This window comes from Bison bison, unplaced genomic scaffold, assembly GCF_000754665.1.
Source record: "Bison bison bison isolate TAMUID 2011002044 unplaced genomic scaffold, Bison_UMD1.0 scf7180017864461, whole genome shotgun sequence".
Classification (NCBI taxonomy): Eukaryota; Metazoa; Chordata; class Mammalia; order Artiodactyla; family Bovidae; genus Bison; species Bison bison.
Window position 1 is genome coordinate 12,359,971 of NW_011495023.1, and position 12,374 is coordinate 12,372,344.

Consider the following 12,374-nt stretch of genomic DNA (forward strand, 5'->3'; position numbering starts at 1 on the left):
GGGGGGCCGTGGACGAGACCTTGGCGCCCACAGCGCCCGGCCGCTTGGGAGTAACTACACCCGCCTTTCAGGCCCATACCCTCGCACTTGGTTAGCTGATGGCCCTCCGGAGGCACTGGGGGCTCCCCATGTGACTTAGCTTGGTTTCTGCAGGATCGCGCCTCTGTGCAGCTCTTCCTGTCTCAATCCACCCAGGAACTCTAGGGGAGATTCCACACCCAACGTCCAAGGTCCGCGGGCACAGAAAGCCCCAGGCCATGTGCGCAGCAGGCGGCCCTCAGCGCCTAAGCGTTGACCGTGAACATCTCCAGGTTGAAGGTTAGGTTGGGGAGGAAATTTACATTTATTAAGTGCTTTTTGCTTCCCATTTTTGTCTTCATAATATATGATCTCAGAGGTAGGTAGTGTAGTCCCCATTTACAGATGGGAAAAATCGAGCCTAAGGAGATTTAAGGAATTTGTCCTTAGCACATAGCTCCAACGTTCCAATAAGACAGTCATTCTGGCCCTGGGTTGACGCTCTCCACAAAAAGTTCGGGAGGTACTCCCACCTCCCATCCCAAGTTCCTTTCCAGAACTTGCTCTTGTCTGGGTGCCTTCCTCCATACAACCCTCATGTTCCCTGACCCTCTCCACCCCATCTCCCAACCAGCACTGTGGGGACCCTGGGGCCTCTGTCCGGTACCCCAGCTTTGGGGAGTTCCACACAGGCTCACCAGAGGCCCAGTGCTGCCTCCAGAACAGTAGGCCAGAGGAGGGTTATTACTGTAATTTTATTAATTGGGCATTAAGGCATGGCAGGCACTGTACCAAAAAGAGAATGAAGGATGGCGCTTGCCCAGTTGGCTTATTATAGACAATCCTTGTGAGATACAATAAAACCCGGAGGAGGGGAAGCCCTTGTATGTGTTATTCGCACCCCGAGGACCAATGCCTCAATTAGTGCAAACTGGGCACCTGCACAGGGTTGGGGGTAGTCAAGAAGGCAGAAAAGAAAACCCACAATTAGGGACTGCCTGATGCCTCCTCCTCCTGACTTCCAGTGTCAAAGCCTTAGGGTAATTCCAGAGTCCACATCAGAGCCAGGAGAGAGGAGCATGTGAGAGGACCCTCGGGATAAGTCTGTCCTCAAGTCCAGCGTGGGTTCCTGCCCACAGGAGTACAGAGTCCAGGCCCCCGAGCTTGCTGGGTGGAGGATGGCTGTTGCAGTTGGGCAGTCTCAAAGTTTTCAAGTCACTTTATTGGGCTGGGGGTGCTGCTTCTAAGAAAAGAGACATTAAGTCCATCCCAGAGCTGAAATTTCTCCCTTCATATCTTTTGAGGATGTGCCTTTGTCCGGGATGTTGGTTTTAAGAGACAAGACTAGCCTGAGCAAAAGAATAATAGAGAACTAGGTAGTTTTACTTTACCTGGGACTCCTACAACATCCCGTGAGCAAAGTGTCAGGTCTCCCGAGGGAACTGAGGATACAATTATATTTGGAGTTCCTAGTATATGCCACCCTCAAATTGGAGATATCTTCTCATAACAACTTACTTGGGTGGTATTATTATTTCTATTTTATGGATGAACAAACTGAGGCTCAGTGACAAATAATTTGCCCATAATATCTGGGTCTGATGGCAGCAAACTCAAATTCCCTATATCAGGTTACCTCCAAGAAAAAATTTCTTGCCAATGATTCAGGTTACCTCTAGCTATGTTCACATTGTTTTACAAACGGGGATTCAAATCCTGGTAAGGTCTGAATGTTGTTAATAGTTTCTGATGAATGGTATTGTGCCAATGTCAATTTCCTGGTTTTGATAGTGTGCTTTAATTATATACGATATTACACTTGGGAGAAGCTGTGAGGAGCTGGGTGCAGGGTGTTAGGGACCTCTCTGCAGGTCTTTTATAACTTCTTGTGAGTCTGTCATTATTCAAAAAAAAAAAAACAACCTTCTTCTATACTGTTTTTCTCCTAAGATTTATTGTTCACCCAAAACACCGGTATTTGGGATCCTGAGTGAGTGATAGTTGCTCAGTCATGCCTGACTCTTTGCAACCCCATGGACTGTAGCCTGCCAGACTCTTCTGGAATTCTCCAGGCAAGAGTGGGTTGCCATTTCCTTCTCCATTTGGGATCCTATATCTATGCTAATATAGAGTTCTAGAACTCTTAAGAGTGGGAGAAGCCTATGTAAAGACATTGATTAGTTTAATCAAGTTTGGGTCACAATCAGGACTTGTAGATGGTCAAGATAATAGTTGTTATTACTGTGTGTGTAACAAAATTTCTGTGGATGACATGGCACTTTAGGAGCAGTTTATATATCTTGATAGCACCATTGAGGCTTGTATAAATAGCTTCAGAACCACCAGCCCCATTCCATTTTGCAGATGAAACAGAAAGAGGTTAAATACCTTGCATAAGAGGTTAAATACCCATCTCAAAGCCAAGGAGAGAGCCGAGGCCCCTGTAAGCATTGTGCCCTCACATGGATGTTTTCCAGCTACTTGGGTGGGAGGCTAAGAACACACAAATTCTGCAAAATCACACCAGCAACTGCACTTTGCATATTATCTGCCCGGCATTACATAAGAATTAAATAATCATCCTTCTCCACTACCAGAATAAAAGAATATGGTTTACCTTTTCTCCTGTTTCAGAAACCAGACTCCCACTTAGTAACCGTGGGGTTGGGGGTGGGGGAGTCACTGCTTGGGAGGGAGTGTTTGCAGAACAATGGAAATCAGAAGTGTTCTTTCCTTCTAGAACTTTTCCTGTTGCTCTTATTAAAATCTCACTTTGTTTGACTAAAGATGAATTATGACTGTACTTACTTGAAATTGCTTAGAAGTTGCCTGACTGCATTTCATTTCAATTTTCGAGTTCTCTGCCAAAAGCAGTGATGCCATATACAGAACTTTCCTGGCTGAGTTTTTCCAGAGACCTTGACTTCAGAGGCTGTGTCAAGGTGTCTTAGTCTAAGATTATTTCTCCTGTTGAAATCTTTCCTGATGTTGGTGCCCGTGAGGTGGAATTTTAATTGTCTGAATTTATTTCAAGAGGTGTGTCTTTCCTTCTCCCCTTTCTCCTCCTGACCCCATGCTCCCCCTGGTCTGCTCCTGAGTGAGAAACAGCCTGTGAACAACAAACTCAGTATGAGATCTGTACAGATCAGGAAGTGTGTCATGGCCATTCCAACTCTTGTTTGCTGATGCTTTTATTAAAGTTAGATAAAATGTAGCCAGAGGTGGAAATTGGAAGGGCTCAGCAATTTTTTTCAAAATGTCTTGGCCGTCCATTTGGAAAAGACAATGATGAAAGGTGAAGAAATTACTGAAAAGGAGCTGATGTTCCTAATGCTTGCACATTCCCCTCTATTGGTGAGTCACACCCATGTCAGTCCATGAGCCTTTCCAATAGGATCTTCTTTCAGCTTCCTGAGAGAAGTTGCAAATGTGTATTAACCTACAACAGTGACTCCCTGGGGTAGGGGATTCAGGTCCCCTGTATAATTGTTCTTCTTTATGCCTCTGCATCCCTAGAGGAGTCTGGGATGCAGCAGTAGGTCTTGGCTGTTGAAGAGGCTATTCAGAGGCTGGCGGATACCTGAGAACCTGGTTGCCTGTTCCATTAGCTCAAACCTTTGCTGGTGATTGAATGACAGTCCTGTAGTCCAGTGGGGCTCAAGGAAAGTAGAAACCTCAGCTTCTGTGGATGAGGAATGTCATCTGTCAAATCAGTAAACAAAGGATGTTGCAGCCATCAAGGCTTCAGTCTCTGCAGCCAGCCCCCTCACCCTCACTGTGCACCCTGATGGGATTTAGGATGGAGAAAAACAGGCTCCTGGCCCCCAGAATAGTTAAGGTGCATAACAAAGGAATGATTTCAGTAAGTCCAGTCTCTTGCATCTTTCCACACACAGAAATGAGCTAAATTCATTAACTGGTTCTGTTTGGTGTTTCTTTAATTAGCAGTAATCTTTTCATGTTCCAACTGCTTACTTTGGGGGGTTATTTGTTTGTTTGCTTGTTTGTGTTTTTTTTTTCCCCCAAATTTCGGTATTTCCTGGCTCCTCGCTTGCCTTTTTGGGACAGTCCTTCAGAGCTATCTGAGAGGCTGTCTCCTGGGCTTAAGTCCCCCGTATGTCCACCAAATAAAATATAATTCTCTACTTTTAGGCTGCACAAAAACATAGTTAGGGAAAAGACAGGAAGCTAATGGTGAAAATGGAGAAGGTAATTAACAGTAATTGAGCTCATGTTTTGTGGCTTATTCTGTACCCCCAACAGGGAGGAAAGCTTCACTGTGCTGTAGGCTCCAGTCAGTTTCAGGTTAACTCAATCTGAGTGGTATTTATTTTTATTTTTTTAGGTCACACACTATCACATGTGGGATCCTAGTTCCCTGCCCAGGGATGGAATCCATGCCCCCTGCATTGGGACTACAGAGTCTTAATCACTAAACCGCCAGGGAAGTCCCTGAGTGGTACTTGCTTACCCTTTTCCTTTATCGTCATTTCCTCTTTGCTTAATATTGAGGCTCTTGACCCAAAGCTACCTGCTGCCAGGTCATTTCTCCTAATGCCCTGTGCTGTGTGCTAAGTTGCTTCAGTCATGTCCAACTCTTTGTGACCCCCATGGACTCTAGCCAGCCAGTCTCCTCTGTCCGTGGGATTCCCCAGGCAAGAATACTGGAGTGGGTTTCCATGTCCTCCTTCAGGAGATCTCCCAGATCCAGGGACTGAATCCATATCTCTTTAGTCTCCTGCATTGGCAGGCGCGTTCTTTACCTGGGAAGTCCTCCTAATGCCCTGCTGCTGCTGCTGCTAAGTCGCTTCAGTCGTGTCCGACTCTGTGCGACCCCATAGACGGCAGCCCACCAGGCTCCCTCGTCCCTGGGATTCTCCAGGCAAGAACACTGGAGTGGGCGGCCGTTTCCCTCTCCAATGCATGAAAGTGAAAAGTGAAAGTGAAGTCGCTCAGTCGTGTCTGACTTGTAGCAACCCCATGAACTGCAGCCTACCAGGCTCCTCCATCCATGGGATTTTCCAGGCAGGAGTACTGGAGTGGGTTGCCATTTTCCTGTTTAATTATTAAACAAAAGCTCTCTTCCTCCGACAGTGACCTTCATGACAGGCCCCATAAACATGGACGTGGGGTCGAGGAGGTGATTTGCCAGCTCAAACAACACAATGGGTTTAGACATTAATTATTATAATATTAATTTAGTCATTCAGCCACTCATTAAAAATCTAAGCTCTACTGAGAACAGAGCATCTGTCTAACTCGTCGCCATATTCCCAGCATCTAGAAAAAATATCTGGCACAAAGTAGATGCTCAGTAATGCTAGCTGGGATTTCCCTGGTGGTCCAGTAGCTAAGACTCCAGGTCCCCAGTGCGGGGCGCCCAGGTCTGGTCGCTGGTAGGGAGCTAGATCTCACATGCTGCAGTGAAGATAGAAGGTCCTGTGTGCCACAACTAAGACCCAGCACAGCCAAGTAAATAAATACATATTACAAAACCAAGTACTGAATTGAAGAGGCCTGATCCTCACTCGGCACACACTGACAGGTGACTGCCAGGAGCCCTGAGTGGGAAAGTATAGGAGAGGAGAATAAGAAGTCACATTGTTTTAGAAATGTTTAAAATGTATTTATTTTGGCTGTGCTGGGTCTTCATTGCTTTGAGAGGGCTTTCTCTAGTTGTGGTGAGTGGTGGCTACTCTTCATTGTGGTTCTTGGGCTTCTCATTTTGGTGGCTTGGGCTCCAGAGCACTGGCTCAGTAATTGTGGCACAGGGGTTATTTGCCCCACAGCAGGTAGGATCTTAGTTCCCAGACCAGGGATCAAACCCATGTCCCCTGCTTTGGCAGGTGGATTCTTAATCACTAGATCACCAGGGAAGTCCCAAAAGGAACATTCTTAAGCTGACAAAAAGCATCAAACAAATGGACTGAGGAATGCCACAACCTAGAGGTTTCCCTTTCACCCACTCCCAAATCAATGCCTTGCTAAGAATAGGATTCCTTTGCAGGGAGCCTTCTTTGGAAGGCTTCAGTGTCTTCCCGTGTACAGTAAACCCTCTGTACACGGAGGCAAATTTGCTGACTCCAGGCTGGCCAGGCTTAGACTTCAGCTTTGTGACTCTTAAGACAGTCACTTCATTGTTCGTTGTCTTGGTTTACTCCTTTGTCAGTGGGGACAAAAAGAGTGGTACCTCTGTCCAAGGGCTGTCATGTAGATTTGGTGAGATAGTGGACAGAGCCTGGCTGTGGTAGCAGCTGTGGTATGCAAAGTAGTCATTTCTCCCTGCAGAAAGAGGGTGGTTCTGAAGCTGAAAGGTTCTTGGGCAGTGGTGGGGACCACTGGCTTGGCCTTAAGCCTGCCCTGTGTGGTGCTGCTGGCTTTGACTCTTCAGATGAAGTGGAGATGCTTTCAAGCTGTTTCTTCCAGGACAGACACTCATGTGACTTTGAACTTTCTTGTTCACAATCCATTCTGCTGGGCTGTGGACCCTGCACAGACCCCCAGATGCAAGGAATGAAGGAAGCAGATGCCTCCTGGACTAAGACAGATGCTTCATGGAGGAGAGTGGAAATCAGCAGTCCCTGGGCTCCCTTCCATGGCCTGTCACATTGTCTTATCTCGTTCGAGGGAGAGCCAGGTAAGCATAACAGGGTGGGAGAATGGCCAGGCCGTCTTTAGCAGCGTGCAGGCTAGGACCAGCTGAGGAAGTCAGGGAGGAGAAAGACATTTGCCCCCAAACAACAATAAACAAATGGGACCTAATTTAACTTAAAAGCTTTTGCACAGCAAAGAAAACCATAACGAGATGAAACGAAAACCTTCAGAATGAGAGAAAGCATTTGCAAATGAAGCAACTGACAAGGGATTAATCTCCAAAATATACTTCAAGTATACTTTGCAAATATGCAACTCAATTTTTAAAAACCCAATCAAAAAATGGATAGAAGACCTAAATATACTCTTCTCCAAAGAAGACAGACAGATGGCCAGGAGGACATGAGAAGATGCTCAACATTAGCAAGTGTTACATAAAGGCAGATCAAAACTACAATGAGGTATCACGTCACACTGGTCAGAATGGCCATCATCTAAAAATCTACAGGTAATAAATGTTGGAGAGGATATGGAGAAAAGGGACCCTTTTGCACTTTTGGTGGGAATGTTAATTGATACAACCGCTATGGAGAACTGTATGGCGGTTCCTTAAAAACTAAAAATAGAACTACCATATGACCTCGCAATCCCATTCCTGGGCATATAGGCTGAGAAAACCATAATTCAAAAAGACACATGTACCCAAATGGTCATTGCAGCACTGTTTACAATAGTCAGGACATGGAAGCAATCTGAGGTCTTTAATGTTAATTTACTTACCAGTTCACATAAAAAAAAAATAACCAAGTTGTCAAAGTATGAAGATTCTTTTCCTCTTAACAAAGCCACAAAGCATGAAACATAATCTGGAATTGATTCTTTTATAAGTATCATTACACAAAATGTTTGCAAGTTAAAACTGGAATACAGGAAAGAAAATAAAGCATTTTGTTTTACTGGTGTCCTTGGAAATTTATGTTCTAAACTGAGAGCCAAATCAAGAGCAGGTAGGTACTTGTGGCTGACAGAGCTTGAATGTGATTCTGACAGTGTATCTAACTTTGAACTTAGAAATCATTTCCATCAACTTTTGCCCTCAAATACACCCATACACCAAAAATTATGGTCTACTTTTTTTAAAGCTTGCATAAGAATAAAAGGTTTCCCAGGTGGTGTAGTGGTAAAGAATTCACCTGCAGGAGATATTTGACATACACAGCTGTGGTGGGGATTAGCCACAATGTTAAAAGCACATAGGGATTCCCTGGTGGTTCAGATAGTAGAGAATCTGCCTGCAATGTGGGAGTCCTGGGTTCGATCCCTGGGTTGGGAAGATCCCTTGGAGTAGGAAATGGCAACCCACTCCTGTGTTCTTGCTTGGAATATTCCATGGACAGAGAGGCCTGGTAGGCTATAGTCCATGGGGTCAAAAAGAGTCAGACACTGAGTGCATAAAAATAAAAGGAAACCAGAAGGGAAAGAGACACGTGTACCCCAATGTTCATCGCAGCACTGTTTATAATAGCCAAGACATGGAAGCAACCTAGATGTCCATCAGCAGATGAATGGATAAGAAAGCTGTGGTACATATACATAATGGAGTATTACTCAGCCATTAAAAAGAATGCATTTGAATCAGTTATAATAAGGTGGATGAAACTGGAGCCTATTATACAGAGTGAAGTAAGCCAGAAGGAAAAACATCAATACAGTATACTAACGCATATATATGGAATTTAGAAAGATGGTAACAATAACTCGGTGTACGAGACAGCAAAAGAGACACTGATGTATAGAACAGTCTTATGGACTCTGTGGGAGAGGGAGAGGGTGGGAAGATTTGGGAGAATGGCATTGAAACATGTAAAATATCATGTAGGAAACGAGTTGCCAGTCCAGGTTCGATGCACGATGCTGGATGCTTGGGGCTGGTGCACTGGGACGGCCCAGAGGGATGATATGGGGAGGGAGGAGGGAGGAGGGTTCGGGATGGGGAACACATGTATACCTGTGGCGGATTCATTTTGATATTTGGCAAAACTAATACAATTATGTAAAGTTTAAAAATAAAATAAAATTAGAAAAAAAAAAAAGATTTTAAAACCTGGGAGAGATGGTGATCTACTGCCCACTGACATGAAAGGAAATAGCAATTGCAAGGGAAAATGATACATGAGTTAGAATTATACGAAAATGGACACAGCCATCCAGGAAAGAAGTGGGGGAAGATGGTAGTTGGATGAATTGAATAGAATCTACCTTAGAAGATTCTAGAAAAGGGAGGTGGGAGGCAGGCTTTAGAGGGACGATCCATATGTACACATACAGCTGATTCACTTTGTTGTACAGCAGAAACTAACACAACATTGTAAAACAATTATAGTAGTAGACTGAAGCGACTTAGCAGCAGCAGCAGCAGCAGCAGTAGTCACTCAGTCGTGTCTGACTCTTTGCGACCCCACAGACTATAGCCCACCAGGCTCCTCTGTCCATGGGATTCTCCAGGCAAGGATACTGGAATGGGTTGCCATTCCATTCTCCAGAGGATCTTCCCGACCCAGGGATTGAACCCGGGTCCCCTGCATTGAAGGCAGATTCTTTACGATATGAGCTATAGAGAAAACAATTATACTCCAATAGTAAAATAAGAGGAAAAAAAAAAAAGAGTTCTAGAAAAAAGCTGTATTCATTAAACTTCTCCAGAGGCAGCTGCAGCTATGACTTGATCTCAGTGCACATTCATTGTTTTGCTTGCAGGGCATCCAGACTCCCTGCATTTGGTAATGAAACTGATACTTATCTAAAGCATCTACCCTCACTTTCCTCTCAGTCCAGGTTCCAAGGGATGACATGTGATCCAGGTTTGGCCAGTCAGCATGGAAACCCTCACCCCCACATCTAGCCAGTTCAGAGGTGGAATCATGATTCAGTCAGTTCAAATTAGAATCAATTCCAAAACACTTTTAGAATTTGAAACTCTTGAGAGAGAGGAGAGCTTTTCCAGCTGGAATTAACGAGAGCAGATGATAAAAGATGGCAATGTCTGGCAGCCATCTTGCACCAAGAGGTAAGAACCTCAGAATGGAGCCAAAACAAAGCAAAGCAGGAGTAAGACGTAGAGTAATACAAATCCAGCCAGAATCTTCCAGGACTTTCACTTGGTGAGTGAATAAACTCCATTTCTTTTTCTTTTAGCCATTTTGAATTGGGCTTTCTATGCTCAACCCAAAGAATCTGGCTTATGCGGTTGGAGAAGAGAGATGGGGAGTGCCCACAGTCTACTGGTTTTTACTGCTTCCCTCAGGAGGAAGTGGCATTTACCTAACTCCCCGCTGCTCACTGACTGTGGCTGTTATCACAGTGAAGAAAACCTTCCAGAAGACTGAACTTTTTCAGGATGGCACTTTTAGGATATTTTCCATGTGGATAAGTGTACGAGAGACATACGATGGCAAAATCAGAAACTCTGGACTTGCCAGTTAATTCCCTCTTTAGCTTTTCTTTACACCAGGGGAAGAAAGACCCTAAAAGCATGGTAATTCTTTGTGTTTTAGACCCTAAATTTTTATTACGCTTTGAAATTTAACCTACAATCATTCTCTCTTTTTGTCGCACATACATCTGCATCAGACACCAACAGTGACCAGATCTGCCTTTGACCTCCCTAACGGGAACTTAATTGTCTTTTATGCCCAAGTGGTCACCATACACCACCACCTGTGATGCCTCCCAGGCAGGAGGAGAGGACAGTCTTTTGTTCATGTGTGTGGAGTAAATCACACAAGCCAGTCAGTATACAGATTGACTTCTATATACTGTAGAATATAACCATCGCCGAAAACTGAATTCTTGAATATGAGTGTTATCCTGGCCAATAAAAATAGAGATCACCATAGAGGAGTTAATTAAACATAATAAACAGTTCAGGCGGAACAGGAAACTGCTATTTTTCCTGTCTCCAAAGCTTCTATTACAGGGGAAGGAAGAGCTTATCAGCAAAGAAGCAGGAACGGGAGAAGAACGGGAGCCTCACAGCAAGGACTGAGTGTTGGGTGCTGAAGAAAAGCAAAGTCACAGGTTTCATCCCTGGTCCAGTTTCAGTCCATGCCTGGGAGGAAGGGAGGGAGGTACAAAACCGTTTGTGCAGATCAGTTATCTATAGAGAGTACCATGTAAAACAGCGAGGATTATGGTTACAACATCACACTGGGATTTGCAGGTAGAGGTACCAAAACAGTTTTTGGTGACAAGGTAATACATGTCAAAGAGACTGAGGAGACTGAAAAAAGTAAGTGCAGAGAAGATGCTCTGTAGAGAAAGGGGAGGGTGAGCAGAGGGAGAAAAGCAGTTGTAGGAACACGTATGATGAAGGGAAGTCCTTCTCTGCTTGAACTGTGGAGACTCAAAGAAACTCATTAAGAAACCAAATAGAAAAAAAAAATTAAAAAAAACAGAAAACACACTGCACTGCAAATATGTCAGTAGGACTGAGCCTCGCAATAACTTGAAAAGCAACCTAAATGTCTGTTGACCGATGAATGGGTAAAGAAGATGTGGTACATATATACAATGGACTATGACTGAGTCATAAAAAAAAGAAATATTGCCATTTGCAGCAACGATTATCATACAAAGTGAAGTAAGTCAGAAAGAGAAAGACAAATGCCAATGATATCATTTTTATGTGGAATCTAAAAAATATACAAATGGATGTATTTACAAAACAGAAGTAGACTCACAGAGAAAACAAACTTATGGTTACCAAAGTAGGGGGAGGAGAGATAAATTAGGAGTTTGGGATGAACAGATATGCTGACTGCTATATGAATTGATTATGATCAGTATGATTACTGATGAACAGATGAACAGATTACTATATATAAAATAAACAAGGATCTACCGTATACCACAAGGAACTATACTCAATATCTTGTAATAACCTCTAATGGAAAAGAAATTGAAAAAGAATATACATATATATTTATGCACACACACAACTGAATCACTTTACTGTACAGCTGAAATTATCACAACATTGTAATTAACTGTACTTTGATGAAAAAAGTCTCAGCATGAAAGTGGACAGAAGATTTCCATGGGATTTCACAAAGAACCAAGGTCTTTCTCTTCCATACAGAATCTTACAAAGTTAACGATGGATGAGATGGCCCATAAAACGAGGAAACCACCTCTTTCCATGATGTTCTAGAATTGCGCATATCACCTGGCGTTGTGAGAACAGGATCAGCCTTTGCTAGATGCGGGGCCTCTGGGACTTGAAAACAGATCATTTTCCCTTTCTGGGAGCTCAGGCCTCCTGTCTCTCCCCCACAACCTGAAGATAGCTGCTCACATCTGCTCGGTTCCTCCCCCACTGAGAGCGCCATCTGTCCTGGTGAAAGATGAGGGAGGTTCAGACCTGAGGAGCTGCTGCAGACATAACCCCACCACAGACACTGCGGTCCAGCTGCTGAGGAGTAAAGCCCAGGAAAACTCCTCACGCTAAGTTGATCAATGTAAAAAGTACAGTGGAGGGAAGATGATGGATAAAGATAAGTTCTTCTAGTGTTTCAACTTGTTCCTAAGGTAACCATTTGTGCTGAGGTCCTGAGAGCTGAAAGGTGGCCAATTATAAAGAGACAGGGGCTGGGGAATTCCCTGGTGGTCCAGTGGTTAAGACTCTGGCTCTCAAGGCAGGGGGCATGGGTTCAATCCCTTGTTTGAGAACTAAGATCCTGCATGCCATATGGGGTGGCAAAAAA

At 44.1% G+C, this 12,374-nt stretch overlaps 1 protein-coding gene across 1 annotated transcript in view; it reads right to left on the bottom strand.

Annotated features, from left to right (window-relative positions):
- FAM171A1 (family with sequence similarity 171, member A1) overlaps positions 1-12,374 on the bottom strand; it is a 153,165-nt gene that overhangs the window by 133,953 nt on the left and 6,838 nt on the right. The window contains exon 2 of the mRNA XM_010860069.1: positions 80-177. Coding sequence (XP_010858371.1) covers positions 80-177 — 98 coding nt within the window. The remainder of the gene's footprint in view (positions 1-79; positions 178-12,374) is intronic.